This window comes from Schistocerca cancellata, chromosome 1 (genome assembly GCF_023864275.1).
Source record: "Schistocerca cancellata isolate TAMUIC-IGC-003103 chromosome 1, iqSchCanc2.1, whole genome shotgun sequence".
NCBI lineage: Eukaryota > Metazoa > Arthropoda > Insecta > Orthoptera > Acrididae > Schistocerca > Schistocerca cancellata.
In genome coordinates, this window is record NC_064626.1 from 886,892,528 (window position 1) to 886,914,220 (window position 21,693).

Sequence of the window (21,693 nt, forward strand, 5' to 3'; positions counted from 1 at the left end):
ATGTGGTGACAGAATGGTTGCAGTTAACCCTGCACGACAAGTGATCTGGACAGTTGTTTGCAGCCTGGATCACTGATTTGCAGGGACTCTCATGCAAGTGTCATTTTGAGTGTCCTATATGTGCTACCTCGTATGCAGACTCACTAGCCTGGTTAGCATCTTGAGGTTAAGACCATGGTGTTGACCCTGTCTGACCCTTTTTTAGCCAATGTTGCCCAGGTTGGAGACACTCATGAGCTGATGGCGACGGCAGCGGACATTCTTTCTTGTAATTGGGAGGTGGCTCAATTACCTGTGCATGGAAAATGGCCCCAAGAGGTAACCCCAGTGGCCCCACCACCACCAAATCACAGTGTGTTGACACTATCAGCTTCAAAACAGTGGCCTTGCTGCACTGCCTGTCTTCACCCACACCAAACTCGGTGAATGCGCGACAGTCACAGCATCATACTTCCCGCTCTTGGCGGTTTTCAGATCCTCAGCATCATTATTCTTCTGCTTGTTTGGTGAGCTAGCAGTCCTCTTCCTGTAGTCATTTGTTGCAGGTTCAGTGAGATTGACTTTATGTAGCAGCCTTGTGTGGGGTATGCCATCACATAGGTCATTTGGCAGCTGTTTGTGACAGTTAGCAAGTGCAAGTCAGATATTGCATGACCCTGTGATTTCACTGGGCTCATGGGGCAGCCTTGCACACGTTCATCCCAGTGTATTTTGTCAGTGTGCAAGGTAAAGGTGTTGGCAAAGTTGTTGGAGGGCCAATATTTTTCACACACAAACTTGTGCAGCCTATGATTACTGCTGAACGCAGCCTCTTGGACTTTCTTGGTCCTCAATACCCTGTTTGGGCTTTACCAGTTTAATCACTTACCTTATGGAATTAATCACATGCTTTTCAGAGTCTCATGCATACCAGTAATTTATCAACAGTATTTGGGGCAGTTGATTTAGGGCATTTCCCATTGCATCAATTACCTTGATGACATCTGGGTGAAGGGCCCTACCAGAGAGGAGCATTTACGAAACCTTCAATCAGTTTTTCAGCGCCTCCTGGAAAATGTTCTTTATTGCAAGCTGGAAAAGTGCAGTTTTTTTCTCTCCAAAGAGGCATTTTTTGGGACATGTGCCTAGCAAAGATGTCCTTGTTCCCATGGAAAATGACATCACTGCCATCATCAGCTTTCCAGTGCAGCTCCAGTCTGTTTTGAGTAAGATTTTAAGCTATGCTCAGTTCTTTCCCCTGGCCATGCACATCTGTCATCCTGTTTCGCCAGGAGGTTGTTAAACTTCATCTTTTCTACAGATTGTCAGGTGGCTCTTCAGTCTCTCAAGCAGTGTTTGTGTTCTGCTCCCTGTGTGGCTTCTTTCACACCAGGTAAACCTTTAATCCTGGCCTATAACACATCCCAGTATGGCATTGGTGCAGTCCTGTCTCATCAGAACTGGGTTGGCACCAAACAGCCCATCACTTACACATCGAAGATGCTTTCTGCTGCCATGTGTAGTGATTCACAGTTGTAAAAGGAGGTGCTAGCTATTATTTTCAGTGTTAAAAAGTTTCACATTTTCTTATATGGAGCAATGTTCCTTCTCATCACTGACGTCAAGCCGCTGGTTTCTTCATTTGACCCTTGTTCCAAACTGCATGATAGGACTGACCGCTGATGGCAACGGTGGACCCACTTTCTCAGTAACTATTGTTAAGACATTCATTACCACTCCGCCGCCTAGCATGCCAGTGCTAATGTGCTGTTGCAGCTACAGTTCAATCAGCAGGAGACTCTCATGTTCACGGTGGATGGTGCCTTGCAGCACACATTGTTGGAGTTTCCATTGATGGCACGAGAGGTCACAACAGCTGTGGGTGCTGACTGTTTCTATGGAAAATCATTTTGGCGGCCCAGATGGGTCAGCTGGAGTGCCTCTCTTTGGGTGCGGATTGGACATGGCATATGTTTCTCCTCTAATGAGATCAGCTCAATGTTGCCCAGAGAGTCCTCCTACTTGCCACGGAGGAGCTGTGCTGTTGAGAGGTCATACCAGTGGTGTGGTGACCGTGCATACTCCCAGTGCTGTGTGTATCGCAATGGATATGACTCTCATTATGTCGTTGGTACGACGTCGTGTCTACTGGCCAGTGATCGATTGTGACAGAACTTCTGGTGGAGGCCTGCGGGGCCTATGCACAGAATCAGAACAGGGAATCAGTTATCATAAAGCGGTTACGGCATTGATGATTTCAGCCGTAAATAGGAATATTAAAAAGGGTAGGAAGATTTTTCTGTTTAGAAAAAGTGACAAAAAGCAGATTTCAGAGTACCTGTTGGCTCAACACAAAAGTTTTGTCTCAAGTACTGATAGTGTTGAGGATCAGTGGACAAAGTTCAAAACCATCGTACAATATGCGTTAGATGAGTATGTGCCAAGCAAGATCGTAAGAGATGGAAAAGAGCCACCGTGGTTCAACACCCGAGTTAGAAAACTGCTGCGAAAGCAAAGGGAACTTCACAGCAAACATAAACATAGCCAAAGCCTTGCAGACAAACAAAAATTACGCGAAGCGAAATGTAGTGTGAAGAGAGCTATGCGAGAGGCGTTCAATGAATTCGAAAGTAAAGTTCTATGTACTGACTTGGCAGAAAATCCTAAGAAATTTTGGTCTTATGTCAAAGCGGTAGGTGGATCAAAACAAAATGTCCAGACACTCTGTGACCAAAATGGTACTGAAACAGAGGATGACAGACTAAAGGCCGAGATACTAAATGTCTTTTTCCAAAGTTGTTTCACAGAGGAAGATTGCACTGTAGTTCCTTCTCTAGATTGTCGCACAGATGACAAAATGGTAGATATCGAAATAGACGACAGAGGGATAGAGAAACAATTAAAATCGCTCAAAAGAGGAAAGGCCTCTGGACCTGATGGGATACCAGTTCAATTTTACACAGAACACGCGAAGGAACTTGCCCCCCTTCTTGCAGCGGTGTACTGTAGGTCTCTAGAAGAGCGTAGCGTTCCAAAGGATTGGAAAAGGGCACAGGTCATCCCCGTTTTCAAGAAGGGACGTCGAACAGATGTGCAGAACTATAGACCTATATCTCTAACGTCGATCAGTTGTAGAATTTTGGAACACGTATTGTGTTCGAGTATAATGACTTTTCTGGAGACTAGAAATCTACTCTGTAGGAATCAGCATGGGTTTCGAAAAAGACGGTCATGTGAAACCCAGCTCGCGCTATTCGTCCACGAGACTCAGAGGGCCATAGACACGGGTTCACAGGTAGATGCCGTGTTTCTTGACTTCCGCAAGGCGTTCGATACAGTTCCCCACAGTCGTTTATTGAACAAAGTAAGAGCATATGGACTATCAGACCAATTGTGTGATTGGATTGAGGAGTTCCTAGATAACAGGACGCAGCATGTTATTCTCAATGGAGAGAAGTCTTCCGAAGTAAGAGTAATTTCAGGTGTGCCGCAGGGGAGTGTCGTAGGACCGTTGCTATTCACAATATACATAAATGACCTGGTGGATGACATCGGAAGTTCACTGAGGCTTTTTGCAGATGATGCTGTGGTGTATCGAGAGGTTGTAACAATGGAAAATTGTACTGAAATGCAGGAGGATCTGCAGCGAATTGACGCATGGTGCAGGGAATGGCAACTGAATCTCAATGTAGACAAGTGTAATGTGCTGCGAATACACAGAAAGATAGATCCTTTATCATTTAGCTACAAAATAGCAGGTCAGCAACTGGAAGCAGTTAATACCATAAATTATCTGGGAGTACGCATTAGGAGTGATTTAAAGTGGAATGATCATATAATGTTGATTGTCGGTAAAGCAGATGCCAGACTGAGATTCATTGGAAGAATCCTAAGGAATTGCAATCCGAAAACAAAGGAAGTAGGTTACAGTACGCTTGTTCGCCCACTGCTTGAATACTGCTCAGCAGTGTGGGATCCGTACCAGATAGGGTTGATAGAACAGATAGAGAAGATCCAACGGAGAGTAGCGCGCTTCGTTACAGGATCATTTAGTAATCGCGAAAGCGTTACGGAGATGATAGATAAACTCCAGTGGAAGACTCTGCAGGAGAGACGCTCAGTAGCTCGGTACGGGCTTTTGTCAAAGTTTCGAGAACATACCTTCACCGAAGAGTCAAGCAGTATATTGCTCCCTCCTACGTATATCTCGCGAAGAGACCATGAGGATAAAATCAGAGAGATTAGAGCCCACACAGAGGCATACCGACAATCCTTCTTTCCAAGAACAATACGAGACTGGAATAGAAGGGAGAACCGATAGAGGTATTGAAGGTACCCCTCCGCCACACACCGTCAGGTGGCTTGCGGAGTATGGATGTAGATGTAGATGTAGAATCAGTCTGTACTACTGTGCTAGTTCATTCCTTGGGCGGTCCTGGGGCACCGTTGGGACAGTGTGCTCGTATATTGCACAGGTCCTTTTTTTGGCAGATAGTTGTTGCTGGTCAAGATATTGTCCAATTTCCTGTACTCAACCAAGATCTCCTCCACATCAATGACTGCCACTGTTTACACATTGTCCATATTTTAGCTATTAAAGAAGCCCAAGGATCCTCGTGTCCGCTAATGGTAGGCAGTTTGTGTCATGGGAGTTTGAAGACTTCTGCATTCACAATTATATCTGGCATCTGACTACTGCCCTGTTTTACCCAGCTTCTAACTCGGAGGTGAACCGTTTTGTTTGTGCCTTTAAGACCCAAATTGAAGAAGGTGGTGGTGGTGGTTAGTGTTTTAACGTCCCGTCGACAACGAGGTCATTAGAGACAGAACACAAGCTCGGGTTAGGGAAGGATTGGGAAGGAAATCGGCCGTGCCCTTTCAAAGGAACCATCCCGGCATTTGCCTGAAACGATTTAGGGAAATCACGGAAAACCTAAATCAGGATGGTTGGAGACAGGATTGAATCGTCATCCTCCCGAATGCGAGTCCAGTGTGCTAACCACTGCGCCACCTCGCTCGGTGAAGAAGTCGGTGTCTGTTTCTCCTCATAATGATGCATTGTTGAGGTGACAGTGGTCGACAGGTGCAGCCTGGTGGAACGTTCGCGTGAACACCAACCACAGGGTCTCCTAGATTTGTTGCACCCTTAGTTGCATGCCATGGACTGCTGCAGCCCACCACAATTTCCTTCCAGAGATGCTGTTAAGGCCGCTCTTTTGACTGCCGTGTGTTATGGTGGACCACAAAGGTTGCCAGTTGTTTGTGGTGGATGTTGATAAGGAGCATATGACCCGCAATGTGAATCGGTTACATCCACGCCTTATCATGACATCACTGTCATGGTCATCTGGCATCTGGCCAGTCAGATGGCAGGGTTGGTGACAACATTGTTCCGGGTATGGACCTCCACTTAAAGTGGTACAGTGGTGCGCTTACCCATTGCCACACCCTTTGCACTCTCCGCTATCCTTCTGTCACCTGCAGCCTCGAGCCCTAGTGAAGATAAAGAAGACTGAAATTTCACTTAGCGTAAAACACAAATATTATGGTTATTTACGAGGCACAGCATGTTTGTAAGTACTGGATGTGGAAAGGGAAGTTAGACTGCCAATAAACAATGGCAGCAGATGCAGAATATTCCAGAAGCTTCTCACGTTCTACTTAACGTTTGGTGTGCCCCAGGGAAATGTGTTGGGACCCTGGCTATTCATATTATGTATTATTGAGCTTGCAGACAAAATTAATAGTAAAATCAGGCTTTTTGCAGATGATGCAGTTATCTATAATGAAGTACTATCTGAAAGAAGCTTCATAAATATTCAGTCAGATCTTGATAAGGTTTCAATGTGATGCAGAAATAGTCAACTTTCCCTAAATGTTCAAAAAGGTAAAATTTTGCACATCAAAAAACAAAAAGAACATAGTATCCTATGACTTTCATATTAGTGAGTCACTGTTAAAATCAGCCAACTCATACAAATATATGGGTGTAATTCTTTGTAGAGATATGAAATGGAGTGATGACATAGGTTCAGTCGTAGGTAAAGCAGGTGCTAGACTTGGTAGAATACTCGGGAAGTGCAATCAATCTACAAAGGAGATTGCTTACAAATCACTTGTGTGACCAGCTCTAGAACATTGCTCAAGGGTGTGGGACCCATACCAGACTAACAGGGGATATTGAATGTATACTGAGAGTGGCAGCAAGAATGGTCACATGTTTGTTTAATCCATGGGAGAGTGTCACAGAGATACTGAAGGAACTGAACTGGAAGAATATTGAAGATAGACGTAAACTATACCGGGAAAGTGTATTAAGAACGTTTCAAGAACTGGCTTCAAATGATGACTCTAGGAATATACTGCAACCCCATATGTATCGCTGTCATAGGGATAGTGAGGATAAGATTAGAATAAGTATTGCACACATAGAGGCATTCAAATTATCATTCTTCTCACTCTCCATGCGTGAATGGAACAGGAAGAAACCCTTGTAACTAGTACAATGGGACGTACACTCTGCGATGCACCTCAAAGTGGTTTGAAGAGTATAGGCATAGACGTAGATGTATGGAGAATGGCAAGATACCTTGGGCATCAAGTTTTCAGCCCCAGCAGTTGAATCGGTAGCAATTTGATTTCCAGAAACGCTGACGTGCCACCTGCTATTTCGCTGACACTGTATAAAATAAACACATCAAAAAAAGTTTTGCATCACCTCGGTTCCGAGAGTTCTGGAACCTGTACGGAAAATTGGAATAGAGGTCAACATAAACAACATTTCTGGCCTTTTTATTGCACATGAAAACCACACTTTTCATGTTGTACCACCATACAGCGAGACCTCCAGAGATGGTGGCCCAGATTGCGGTACATACCAGTACCTCTAATGCCCATTAGCACATCCTCTTGCATTGATGCATGCCTGTACTCGTTATGGCACACTATCCACAAGTTCATCAAGGCAATGTTGGTCAAGATTGTCCCACTCCTCAATGGCGATTTGGCGTGTGATTGGTGGGTCATGTCGTCCATAAGCAGCCCTTTTCAATATGTCCCAGACATGGTTGTTAGGGTTTATGTCTGGAGAATATGCTGGCCACTCTAGTCGAGGGATGTGGTCATCGTGAAGGAAATCATTCACAAGATGTGTACAATAGGGGCACGAATTTTCGTCCATGAAGATAAATGCCTCCCCAATATGCTGCCGATACTGTTGCGCTGTCGGTCGGAAGATGGCATTCACGTATCGTAGAGCCATTACAGCGCCTTCCATGACCACCAGCGACATATGTCGGCCCCACATAATGCCACCCAAAACAGCAGGGAACCTCCTCCTTGCTGCATGTGCTGGACTGTGTGTAAGGCGTTCAGCCTGACCGGATTGCCTCCAAACACGTCTCCGACAATTGTTTGCTTGAAGGCATGTGGGACACTCATTGGTGAAGAGAACATGATGCCAATCCTGAACGGTCCATTCAGCATGTTGTTAGGCCCATCTGTACTTTGCTGCATGGTGTCGTGATTGCAAAGATGGTCCTCGCCATGGACGTCGGGAATGAAGTTGCGCATCATGCAGCCTGTGCACAGTTTGAGTCATAACACGGCGTCTGTGGCTGCATGAACAGCATTATTCAACATGGTGGCATTGCTGTCAGGGTTCCTCCCAGCCAGAATCCATAGGTAGCAGTTATCCTCTGCAGTAGTAGTCTCGGGTGGTTCCTGTCTCTCTGTAGCTCCTCCATGTCTGACGATATCGCTTTGGTTCAGTCCGAGATGCCTGGACATTTCCCTTGTTGAGATCTCTTCCTGGCACAAAGTAAAATGCAGACTGCAGTATTGACTGTCTAGGCTTGGTTGAACTACAGACAACACAAGCCATGTACCTCCTTCCTGGTGGAATGACTACATCTGATTGGCTGTCGGACCCCCTCCGTCTAATAGGCGCTCCTCATGCATGGTTGTTTACATTTTTGGGTGGGTCTAGTGACATCTCTGAACAGTCAAAGGGACTGTGTCTGTGCTACAATACCCACAGTCAACATCTGTCTTCCCGAGTTCTGGGAACCGGGGTCATGCAAAACTGTTTTTGATGTGTGTAAATGTATGATAAGATTTCACATACCACAATATTTTCAGATTTTTCTAAGACATCACAACATACTTTTGGAGAGAGTTGAAGTTAATGGTTTTAAGGGTTCAATGACTAAGCGGTTCACTTCATTTTTAACTGTTAGGAAGCAAAGGGCCATGTTAGGGAGCTCTTGCAGCTCTCAAAATTACGGGACAAACTACTACTGGCGTGTCGCAGGATTCATTTCTGTAACTATTCCTCTTCCACTATATAAATGACCTACCATCTTATTCTGATAGAGTGCACATTGTGCTCTTAGCTGCTGATGCAAGCATCATAACCAAGCTGAGCAGAGCTGTGGCAGCACGAGAAACAATAAAAGGTATATTCAGAAGTATTGTTGATTGGTTCTCAGTAAATGGTCGGTCTATCATTGAACTTACAAAACATACAATTCATTCAGTTCTGTACAAGGTGGGATATATCCTTAGCAGTATGAATACAGCATGGGGAAAGGAAATACTTTAAACAGTTTGTTCAAACTTCCTGGGTGCACATATTTATCAGAAATTAAATTGGAAATCACTTACTTCAGATATTTTCCAGCACCAGAGTTGACAACATTTTATCTAAGTGTCACTACTGTTTTTGATTATGAAAACATTTGAAAATAAGCTTATGTCGTATGATTTCATATGGAATAATTTTCTAGGACAAATCCACAAACCGGCATAAAAGTTTTCATTGGACAGAAACATGTGTAACTTGTTTTGTCCGTCCTCAAACTTCAAGTAAGCAAATGTTCAATAAATAGGCATACCAGGAACAGACTCACAATAAATTTATCCTTTCGTGGAGGTTGTTGTGAAGAATCAGGTGCAGCTTGAAAAGAGTAACAACATTCCTTAAGAAAGAAAAAACAGGAACAAAATAGCCTCAACTTTCCATAACTTACAGAAGGAAGCTAAATATGCAGCCATCAAAATATTTGGCAAACAGTCTTGTGAATTAAAGGTACCAAAAGGTTGTGGAAATTTTAAAAACAAATTGAAATGATTTCTACTCAACCTTCTGGTCTGTTGGTGACTTTCTGAGTAGATGGTGTGTATGTAGTCGAGTTACATTTATTAAAACTTGTTGTAGAGTATGATTTTTTAAAAATTAGTTATGTAAATGTCTAGCAAGTAGCCTGAGAAAATCTATCTTATTTGCAAGCGTGCTTACACATTTCACATCATAGTAAGTTGTTGCACATATGACCACTGAAATGTGCAAAAAAAAATTACGTAAATGAAACTAAACAACTAAACTAGTATGTCGTGGCTACCTGTAGGTTTTTATCCATCAAATCTACCATGAAAAAATGCAGCTTCAAATAACACCCACGGCTGTTGAATTTGATATTTTCAGTGTGTTTTCATTTCTTTCCTGAAAAAAGCTAAAATGGTGGTAACCAGGTACACTTTCGCAGTTTCTGGGTCAACAGCAACAACCATTTAATATGGCTGTTAAATGTTCTGTAGTGCGCACTATCTCTCTCTCTCTCTCTCTCTCTCTCTCTCTCTCTCTCTCTCTCTCTCTGTGTGTGTGTGTGTGTGTGTGTGTGTGTGGGGGGGGGGGGGGGGGGGGCGTGCGTGGGAGCGCGCGCGCCCACACACACACACACACACACACACACACACACAAATTCAACAGCCGTGGGTGTTATTTGATGCTGCATTTTTTCATGGTAGATTTGATGGATAAAAACCTACAGGTAGCCACGACATACCAGTTTAGTTTCATTTACGTAATTTTTTTTGCACATTTCAGTGGTGAAATGTGTAAGCAAGCTTACAAATAAGATAGATTTTCTCAGGCGCGCATTAGCAATATTTGCAAACAAATTACTTGTGGAACCAAGTACTGTACAGATTGTGGATTATATACAGGAAATGACCCCGGAGTCTGATGCAGCAGTTATTAAATAAAAATTTAGTTATTAGAGATGTGTACATCAAGGAATACAATAAGATTCTAAAACTTTGGAAGAGTATCATGTCCACAGATGATATTACATGCCAGTTGTTGGTTAGTTTGCCATAGCAGACAGCATTTTCATCTTCCAAGTGTTATTTCTTTTATAAATGTGTTTGTGGCCCCTGATTTATCGCTGTGCAAAATGTATTTTTGGAGCCAACATTTGGGTTTTGTCTTCCTTGTATTTAACTTTTACCACAGCTGTAATGCCTTAACCTGCACTATAATGTTAATACCCTCACATACTAAGATTTCAGATGATGCCATATTGAAAGCTGTGCAACTCGTAGAATTTGAGATTTCCTGTGTGAATGGTAATTCACAGTGCCACTACGTAATTCTCCAAGCAATGGCATCACATTAGTTGTGTGTGAACCTGGCTTCATTTTACTTTTCCTGTTCCAAGCATATTGCAACTTAAGAAAGTTTCACTTTCATGTGATGCATAGAATAAATGATTGGACTCAGCAGCTGCTTGATCTCTTAAGCTTATGATAATATCCAGTAATGTGCAGTAAATTGAGTATTGTAATAAATATCCATGTGTGAAGTACATCTGTATGTACTGTAGATTCAACATATTTTACAAATATAGATTTTAAGTCCATTGTTATGACAGACCTAACATTTAACTGTCTTTTGGCGTAGGACATACAGCCTGCTGTGCCAAAGGAGATGCTATTGCAAGAACATCTAACTCGCTGGACAGCTGTAAGAAAAAAATGGATTGGTGCTGCTCAATATAATGAAAGTCGATATGGTGATAGTGGCAGTATTCTCAGAGCAATATTCAAAAGGTATGGAGAGATTTTCACAGAATTTTGGTTCTATTACTGTAGTACTTCTGTTGAAATAAATATTGTTACACCGTAACCAGAATCCAGTCCAAATTTGAATACAGGATCATCAGTAAAGTATAGCACTTAGCACCAAAACCACATGCATTACTGACAACAACGTACAAACAGAACACAACTGCTGCTTGGACAGTGTGTGTTGCTATTGTTAAATACATTGAATATGCCAGAGTGTATAAACATTACAAACATAAGAAATTTCGAGAACCATCTGGAAATGACAAATGCTAAGAATATTTGCTCACAATCAGATTTGAACTAGTGATGATAACTGTTGCTCCTTACTTCATGCAGCTCAGCTTGTGGCATTGCTCCCTCTCTTGGTGAAACATTTTTTTTTTTTTTTTTTTTGGAGCCATGTACTGCATCCCAGATCTAGACATTGTCAGCAATCCTCTGTATGGCCTTGCTTGAGGATTCTTGCATTCAGGTCATGTTTGAAGTAGCCTCTCAGATCTAAGCTTCACAGTCTTTGAGTCTGCCTTCTGTTTCTTTGAAAGAAAAGCCCTCAGAGTCAGCTTGCACTTCAATGTTCTGAGACTTTGTATGGAGAACATGGATGAAATCTCTACACTTTTGTCTGCTTGGCAATGGATCATAATCCTGAATTCATATGTGACATCTGATTAGCAACAAAGGAGATGGTACCGCTCAAAGTACCATTTTAGTAATTTTTCCAGTAGTCCCATTATCCCCACAGGCATAAAAATCCTCTTGGGCTGTATCCCACTGGTTGATATTTGTTGTTCTAGTGGTCTTTGTCCTTATAGGAGTTCAGAGTTCATATTTGAGCCAGTTTTATACTTCTTCAGTATTGATAATGAGGTGTTTCACGTAGTCATTCTGAGTATCGACCAGTTGAAAGAAGAACTGTGTATTCATTGTCATTTCAGCCTCACAACTTCAGAGCAGAAAGGACAGTGCAAAACCTATAGTGTTTTGCTTCACTGTGGTGTATGCTGATGTCTTATTAAAGTCTTCTGTTAGCTGTTTCGTTAGCTGAGGATAGGCTCTTATCTTCCTGTAGGTGATGTAACAATGTGAAATTACCTCTGATATTAGTCTCAACTGGAAAACTTTCAAAATGATTCCTTCTACAATGAACTATGCTATTTCTGGAGCTTCAGCAGTCGATAGGGCTTCGATGACAGCATAGCAAGTGAGACCATCAGTGCTGACTATTATCCATGGATTCCCATTTGTCAACTTCAAGAATCGCCCCCAAGACATCAATTCCAGTCTGGTTGAATGGCACTTCTGCAGCTAGATTTCATATCAAGTCATGGTGTATACGACCCGGGACAACCGGGAGATCCGGGAATTTTTTCATCCAGGAGAAAACCGGGAAAAACCCGGGAATTGTTTAGAATTCCGGGAATTTTTCATTGTTTTAGCTTTCAGTTAAATTTTTGTGATTCTGAGTGGTAAGAACCAATACTCTAACAAAGGATATTACTGTATCCCGCTACTGCAGAATAATACTGCAGCAACAAAACATGAACGAGAGAAAAAAGAAAACGAAAATAAAACTTAAGTTGCAAAGGAAATGCACCGTATACAACAACAAAACAGTGCTCATACAAGAGTCTGCCAACAGCAAAGTGTGTCAAAGGCTTTAGGAAGACTATGCAATGCTTTATAACAACAAACTGCCTCCGATGAGTGTGACGTGACAACTGTTTAAATTAGATTCGTTTGAGCTGTTGCGGGCGGGCTCTTGAGCATGCGCAGTTGAGTCGCATATGAGTTGTACCTTCTCCTGCTTCTGGTTGCAGAAGTATGGCTAGGCGCCACTGCTTCATATTGCCTCGGTTTGGAAATATAATAAATCTGGGGCTGTTACACAGAGCAGTCTGAGTTGAGGTTGCCACGTCCACGTGACCTGTGTTTACGTTCAGTGATTTTATTGTTTCCTCTTCATTTATTGCTCTCACGTTAAATGATAACAAAACGGATTTTTGTGGCAGGGAGCTATCAAATGAATTAAAATATGTTTGCATAATTACGGAAGGCTAAAATATGTTATTAGTTTCAGATTTTATTTCCACCTTTTTGACAGAACAGTGAAGCTAATTTTTGCCGGTTTGGTAAAGAGATTTGGCTTAATGTTAATCTTTTCTACTGAGGCAGTCAGTTTATTTGAAACGAAGTGTTTAATTTCACACTGTTGGCTAGTTTCTACTGTTCGCTGCATTTCAAGTGCACGTATGGCATTATGCCATAATAAAGAACCAAACATGAGATAATATAGTACTGGTACTCCAAAAAAACTTACATACGAATGTGCATTTTAAGCCGAATGATGCGTTTTAGTATGGTTCACGAAATTTCGACGCTCTTGAAGTATCATCTGATGTATTGTTTCTTTTATGCCATACGTAAGATCTTTTAGTTTTACACGTACGAACATATCGGCTTCCTGCGTCATCGTAGCTGCGCAAGCTCGGTGACGCCTGTTATTTGGCGTTCTCTTGCAACTGCTGAAACGAACCTAATTCTAACAGGTCACAGGAAAATATTGCAAATGGTAGTTTGAAAAGCATTACGTTCAAAGCAGATTTCCTTTTTACACAAGATAAACTATGTACGAGAATGTACGATGAATTTCTTAAATCACAAAGCGTTTGACTCTCTTTTAAAAATCAACTCTTTGAGGACGACCATTTAGAAGAATTTCAAGTCCAAAAGATCAGACATTTACGTCATTTTACTGGCGCATTTGTGTGATGCAGGTGTAACACGCGCAAAAAAGATCAACATTATATGTGGAAGCTTAGCTTCTTTTCCAGCTTATTAATCTTAGAGACCAATATTATATGTGAATGCTGTGTATATTAATTTAAACCATTAACTTTTCTTATTTGTGTGTTCGCGCTACTTAAGAGTGATCTTGCTATTGGCTCACTACATCATGTGTCGTATGCTGCCATCAGCTGGCGAGATCACGTGACAGGAGCTATGACAGTCTTACAAAAGCACACCGCAATCTCGATTTCAATGTTGGTGGAATTAAAATTTATACCTTCATAATACGAAAAGATGCAGCGTACATGTTGCTGCACATCAAAGGTCTTTCAGAACATGTTTTGCCTCATCTTGAGTTTCTTTTTCTAAAGTCCTGGGAAATTCTACTCCCACATATAAAACCATAGGCCTGATGAGTTTTACAGTGCCGAGGAAGAGTATACTGTCACTTAACATGAAAAAAGTGTATTTTCATCGGTGAGAAAGTGTATTTTTAATCGGGAAATCCAGGAAAAATCCGGGAATTTTTTTTTCCTTGTCCACGTATACACCCTGCAAGTGTCCCGGAGGTAGTCAAGGCAAGTGCTTAAGTTGAGGGCTCATACAGTGTCTTAACAAATTGCAAGAGACCTGTCCAGTAATACGTGCATTTAAACAAAGAGTATTCACGAATCCCAGGTGACAACATGTTGGAGTGGCATGGAAGCACTTTCAGGATAGCTAGCTGTAGAAGAGCTGGAATGATGAGAACCATTTACATCGTAATGGATCATAGCTCTTCTTAGTCAGTGTTACTAATTGGAATTCTCCTTCGATCGACATCTCCTACTTAAAGGCGTCTGTGGCTCTCGGCAGTGCTGGAGCTCCACTTTGTTCAGCAGAGTGTCATTCAGTGCAGCAGTGATGACTGAGATTTCACTCACACTGCTCAGTTCTGTCGAAGGATTCCCTTAAAAGCTGTCAGCTCGTGTTTGCGTCCACTTTTTATGCCACTGTGATGTCATACTCCCGAAGCCTAAGTGCTATCTCGGCAGTTGACCCGATGGATCCTTCAGGCCATTCAACCTGCTTAGAGAATGGTGTGCATCACAGTGATGGTAATTTGCAAAATAAATATGGTCAGAACTTATTGCTGGCCCAATCAACTGCAAGGCATACATTCTTTGTTCTGAAGTGGTATGTCTTGGGTTTTGAGATCACTCTGGCAGCATAAACTGTCACCTTCCTGAATTTGGACTAGAACCACTAGTGTTGGTGTAAAGTTCTGTCTCAGGTGCATTTGAAAGATGATGGAGATTGGTGTTGAAGATTGATGCACCTTTTCAGCATAATCAGTTACCAGTGCAAGAGGTAGCAGGATCAGTACCCAGCATTTCGCCAAACGTCATGTCATAACCAGGATAGAGTCGATCTCTGAGTGCATGTTCATCAGTGAAGTAGAACACTTAGCACACTGAAAGCATGTTTATTAGTGACACCAAATACAGACAGAAAGTATGTAAAAATTATAAACATAAGAAGTCTGGAGCTTTCATGGTGGCAACTGGTAGCGTTTGTAATTCGCGTGTGTATGAAAGTTATAGTTCAGTAGTAAAAAACAACAAATATGTGAGTTGTAGTGATATTACTGTGAAGCTAAATGAACAAATAATCGGTCTGCAGAAAACTGTGGAAGTCCTACATAAAGAAATCGTATACCTGAAGAAAGAAAATCAGCAGCTAAGACTCACTCAGAGAACATGTGGGATTTCAGAAGCAGCAAATAACGAATCGCAGATATCGAAAGTAACCTGTACTGTAAAGGAACCTCCGCTCTGGGAAACGGTTCGCCATAATAATAGCTTAGCAGTAGTAAATAAACCGCCACGAAGAATAAGGTTCGCAGATGAAAATAAATATTCTCAGCACTGCCCGGTAGAAGACGTGTAAAAACCTGTAGTGTGAACATAATTAAGTTTTGTGAAGGAAGTGATGAACAAGAAACATTCGCAGCAAAACAGCATAATGCCAAAAACAGCGTAAGTAGCTGCAGTGTGAATGTTAGCAAGTTTCATGAGCAATGTAGCGAACAGGAAACATATGCAGCGAAACATGATAGTGGTAATAAATATCAAAAAGAAATTCAAACGAGTGAAACAGTGTGATGCTCAAAATTTAATACGTAAAACCTTCAAAGTTACCTTATTAGGTGATAGATAGCCAAGGTCGTAATGTTTCAAGTTACCTTAATGAAAACGTGAATCTCGAGTGTCTGCGGTATGTGTATCCTTCAGCAGAAGCAAAGGATGTCTTGCAAAACACTAACAAAAAGGCTTCTGAAGCTGATGCTGTCGTAATTATGATTGGAACAAATGACATAGTGAAAAACAACAGTGCGAACTTAATAAAAGGTTTAAGATGCACATTACCAAGTATCACGCCGAAAAAAGTGTTTTTTGTCGATGTTCCATTTAGGTACGATCTTGCAAATCGATCCTGCGTAAATTGCGAGGTATTGGAAGTAAACAAACGGCTATATCACCTGTGTTCGAAATTCAAAAATACCACAATCATTAAAGCTAGCGAGTTTGACAGGGAGTGCTATACACGACAAGGATTTCACCTCAACAACCAAGGAAGAAGATTAATCTTGGAACTGATTACCAAAACTGTGAGTAAAGAAATGGCCACCTTTACAGTAATACTGCTGGACCAGGGAAACCTGTAAAGCCTGCTGGTCTGTCTGGCAAAATATTAAAATATATGTTCCAGCAGGATCAAAATAGTCTTCAAACCATTCACTCTGAGCCCAGAAAACTAGATGTATCTGAATGTTGTCAAAATGGGGCCTTGCGACCAGCAGTAGACTTATAAACAACTCAAGATATCAGCTGTATAGAAGTGACCTTAAAAAGACAAGCTGAACCCTCTTCTTCACTGCCCAGGATTAGCAAAAATAGTCTTCTGTTCTTACATATTAATATACAGTCTTTAAGAAAGAAGTTGGGAGAATTGCGGTACTGGTTAGAAACTCCCAACTGTTGTATACTGTAAATGAGCACTGGCTATATTCATCGGAAATTGACCTCAATATTTCATTTGGTTACTCTTTAGCTAGCAGTTACTGCAGATCAACAATTGGACATGGGGGTGTTGCAATATATATTAAGAATGAACTAAATCTACAATACTTTACTATTGATGTCACAGACCTGTCTATAGACACCACCTTTGAGGCTGCAGTTGTACATATACCTAAACATAATATTATTGTTGCATCTGTATATCGCAAACCGTCTTCTAGTAAATATGAATTTATAGTAAATTTAAAAAAAAACTGTATGTCTTACTAACTAAGCCTAAATATAAATATCAAAGAATCTTAATTTTTGGTGATATTAACATGGATATCATGATACAGAGTCATATCATATTGGAATTCTTGGATAGCTTAAGAGCTTTTGATTGCTATTGTCTAAATGATAAGCCTACTAGATATAATGCATGTTTAGACAATATAATAAGTAATATCCATGAAAATAATGTTGAAATTGGAGTAGTCAAGTTAGGCCTCTTATACAAAGATATGTGTGTGAATAACACAAGCAAATTATTTATAGAGGAAATTGCAAGAATATTTGATGAGTGTTGTCCCGTCCCAGAAAACACAGAATAATAACCAAGCTCATAAACGACAGAGACTAAATAATTGGTTCACACCATACCTCAACAGCATCGGGATTATACTTCTTATGTTTAAGGACAGATCTCATAACAGCAGCGAGTACAAAGAGATGTACATTAGAGTAAGAAAAATTTATAAATCTGAAATAAGCTTGGCAAAACGTAGGGCAAATGTTAACTATATTCTTAAATCTAGAAACAGCTGTAAAGCTGCCTGGGAAGTAATTAAAAGTGAAATTAATAGACCAACAACTCAACTAGCTATACCCATAGCCCCAGATATTGTAAACTCACACTTTGTTAACTTCAGTTTACAACAAGATTTGTCTCCTCCCAAAGCCATGCTTGATGCAAAAACTCTTTTAGGTTTAAATAAGAATGTAGTTCATAAATTCTGCTGGGCAACAGTAACTGAAAATGATGTTAGAAAAGCAATAGACAAACTAAGTAGTTCCAGAGCAGAGGACTTATATGGTCTGTCAAACTTTGTCATAAAGAAAATATCAAGTGATCTTTTGTTCCCTCTAACCACTCTCATTAACCGTATATTACAGCAAGGGATTTTCCCCTACTGTTTGAAAATAGCAGCAACTATTCCCATATTTAAGAAAGGGCGATAGTTACTTGGATTTGATTTATCTCCTATCTCATTAATCCCAATAATATCTAAAATAATTGAAGTCTGTGTTCACCAACAAATGAATCACTATTTTGAGAGGACTAACCTGTTAAGTAACTCACAGTATGGATTCAGGTCTAAACTATCCACAGTTAAAGCGGTTGAAAATATTGTTAGTGATATATATGATGGCTTTGAAAACAAATTAATCGCTTGTGCTACTCTCCTAGACCTGAGTAAAGCATTTGACACTGTATCTCATAGTACTTTGATCGTGAAATTAAGACACTACGGCATGGAACAGGACACCCTGAAATGATTAGAATCCTACTTAAGCAACAGAGTACAGTTTGTTAGTGTAAATTGGCAGCTGTCAAACCCATAAACAATAAAAAGAGGTGTGTCACAGGGCTCCATACTTAGGCCCTTTCTGTTTGTAGTGTATGTTAATGATATGCCACAGTATTTACCCTGTAAAACAGCCTCTATGCAGACGATACAACTTTTATCAATTCAGGATACTCTCTTGAATCTCTAAGAGGAAAAAATAATATAATATTTGAAAAATTGGTTCATTGGTTTAGTGCAAACTCCCTATACATAAATGAAACAAAAACTGAGGAAATTCTCCCAATTCAGTATCAATTTTTAGATGGCAAAAAAAAGCTCTTCAATGTTTAGTGGGTTTATCTCCTAGGGATACATGCAGGGAACATTTCAAAAAACTTAACATCATGACAGTTCCTTGTTTGTACATCTATTATTGCCTATTACACGTAAAAGAAAACGTAGCTCAATATCTCCTTACGTCATCTGTCCACACCCATAATACAAGACGAAACCACACAATTGATCTGCCATACTCTAGATTGTCCAAGATACATAATAGTTAAAAATATGTAGGCCTCAAACTGTTTAATATGCTCCCTAAAATTGTACAAACAGTATCTAAAAATAAATTTACGACAACATTGGGTCTATGGCTCAAAGGTAAAGCATTTTACTCAGTTGATGAATATATAGATTGTAATATGGCAGATTTGCTGTTTTAACATAGAGAAAGTTACCTCTTCCTGTAGTAGGACCTAAATTTGGAAAAACAATATCTAACATTTAGGCATAGACCTATTTCGAGTGCTCTATATTTGTATCAATATCTTAGGGTAATGACATAGTGTTATCAACATTTATGTGATGATGACATACTGTCATCAACATGAATACTCCCTGTTTACTATAAATTTGTATAATATTTTCTTTTTTATTGTGAAATTAACACTGTATAAAATACCAAATGTTTGGTATTGTACTACACTAACATTTATATGATTTATATATACATTTATGAGAATATAACCATCTTTATACTGTAATTGAATTTATTGACGAAGCCCATTGTATAAGAAAATACTTAACAGCTAATAAAGATTCTTACTCTTAAAAATGACAAATACTGAGTAACAAATGTATGCTCATGATTAGATTTGGACTGGTGATTCCCAGCGTGCCAGCCAGCAATGGTAACCGGAACTTCATACTCCTGACAATACTGTAAAATATGAGTTTTACAAAACAGATTGTACACGCTAATCTTATTCCACGACAGTTTCCTCTGTTATGGAACCTTTGTGAAAGTAGCTAAATTGTGAACAAGATCCAAAAGGAAGTTATTGCTTTCAGCAACAAAAATGTAGAAAGAAAAGACAACTGCATTTTTTCAGAAGGTTTATATAGAACTTTCTTTCTCGGCTATATAGATTGAATCATTCTGCTGCCACAGCACCCTAGATTTTCCAGATTTTGATTGGTTGGCATACTTGACTCCATGCATCAGCTGTTACCATTGGAATTAAAAGTTTTCAATTCTTCACAGTGAAAATGTAGCTGGGAAAATACTTGAAAAAGTTAAAAAGAGTGTAAATTCTGAATAACTGCAAAATAATGAAATAATCCCTAACTAGAGCATTGGTAGGTCTATGAGGCTCAGGCAGTTCGTGGATGACGCTGTTATCTATAAGGAGGCTGCAATACCAAAAGACTTTAACAAATGCAGGAAGACCTGCAGAGGATTGATGATTGGTGCGGTGACTGGCAGATGCCAGTCACTCTCAAAAACGAACTTCCACTTTCATATACTACTTTAAAGTGCTAAAGCTTTCTTTCTCGGGGGATAGATTGTCTTTTAAATGCTGTCTACTTCCATCAACTGAAGAATTGCTGTCCTACACAAAGGAGATATGTATCAAGAAACAACAACGTTCTGTGATAGAGCACTTTTTGATATACACGACAAATGACGGTCTACCAAACTGTATTGTTTCTTAAAAAGCAGTACATGCCTCTCCAAGTCATTTTATATGTATTCCTATTATATATGTTGTTTTTGTGTGTTATTAACTATTTTTAATTATCTTATTCTACGGTTATAGAAACTGGATGCATCCCAATTCATGTTGAGCACAAGTAGTGCTGTGTATAGTTACGGCTTACTTTATTGTTAAGTTGTGAACTGCAATTCAAAAAGATTCATGTAGTAATAATTCTTTTTCCTCTCATTTAAGGGCCCAGAATCTCTGAGATGAAAGGGAGGACATGGACTGTACAAAGAAAAATATGTTGATGCATAACCTGAAGTACCAGTCATCCTGATTTTCATATGGAGGAACAAAGGACACATTTAAAGCAACATGATGCACACAGAACTGTTACCCTATCCTTGTGTACGCTTTGTAACGTGTGAAGAAGAAAAAAAAGAAGAAAAAAACTGTGGTTAAGGAAAATACACACACACACACACACACACACACACACACACACACACACACAGTAAGCATCCATAGTTGCTAAGTAAGCTTCAGGCAGTCCATGTTCAGAACTCATCATTTTTTGCGCCTTTCTGATGTTTAACATCTCTTCTACTCACTGAATAATGATCAGTACTCATATCAATACTATATTCCATTCTACTTTTTTCAACAACTTATGAAAATATTTCTTTGAGGATTGTTCTTTCTCCACTGGTGAAATACTAATTCTTTGATCTCCAAATATTTAATACAGCTGAAACTGACACACCTCTAAATTATTTCCCTCACAAGATTAAATTTTTGTAGAATTTATATGATCAGTGGACTGTGTAAAATACGTAATTTAATAGTAATTGTTGTATATGTTTGTACCTTACGGTGTGTGATGAAACAAGAATGTAGAATACTGTCAGAAATTTGAGTGACTGCCAAACAGTAACATCTAACATGTTAATTGTGTTCAGATAGAACTCAAAATTTTGTTCAGATGGTATAAATATATTTGAAATTTAAAAAGTTTTTACATCTTTTTTTTTTTTTTTTTTTTTTTTTTTTTTTTTTTTTTTTTTTTTTTTTTTTTTTTATACCTTACAATTTACAGTTATTTTGGTCAGTGGGCCAAGAAAATTGCAGCTAAAATAAGAAGACAACTCTAGTAACAAGTAATTTTGGTAACGTTTTGTTATCGTCGATTCAGTAAAATGATTAGAAATTAAGGAAGCTCAGAAGATTGGTGCATGTTTGACTCTTTATTTTTAACCCGAAATATAACCTCACTCAAGTATTTCCAACGCAAATTATGAACATAGGAATACATTTCATAAATATTAAAGTAATTGTGTCAGTGTAAAATAATAGAGCAGTTCTCAGAATGAAACAAATGGTTTGAACACTACAGTGCTTTACCAGGCACAGACTTAGATGGTTGTA

The 21,693-nt window shown here is 39.8% G+C and overlaps 1 protein-coding gene across 1 annotated transcript in view; it reads left to right on the forward strand.

The window, feature by feature from the left end:
• Positions 1-21,282, forward strand: part of LOC126190669 (protein lin-37 homolog) — a 42,018-nt gene extending 20,736 nt beyond the window's left edge. Inside the window, exons 5-6 of the mRNA XM_049931121.1 lie at positions 10,721-10,869; positions 20,518-21,282. Of these exons, the coding sequence (XP_049787078.1) occupies positions 10,721-10,869; positions 20,518-20,533 (165 nt within the window). The 3' untranslated portion in view covers positions 20,534-21,282. The remainder of the gene's footprint in view (positions 1-10,720; positions 10,870-20,517) is intronic.
• The last annotated feature ends 411 nt before the right edge of the window (positions 21,283-21,693 follow it).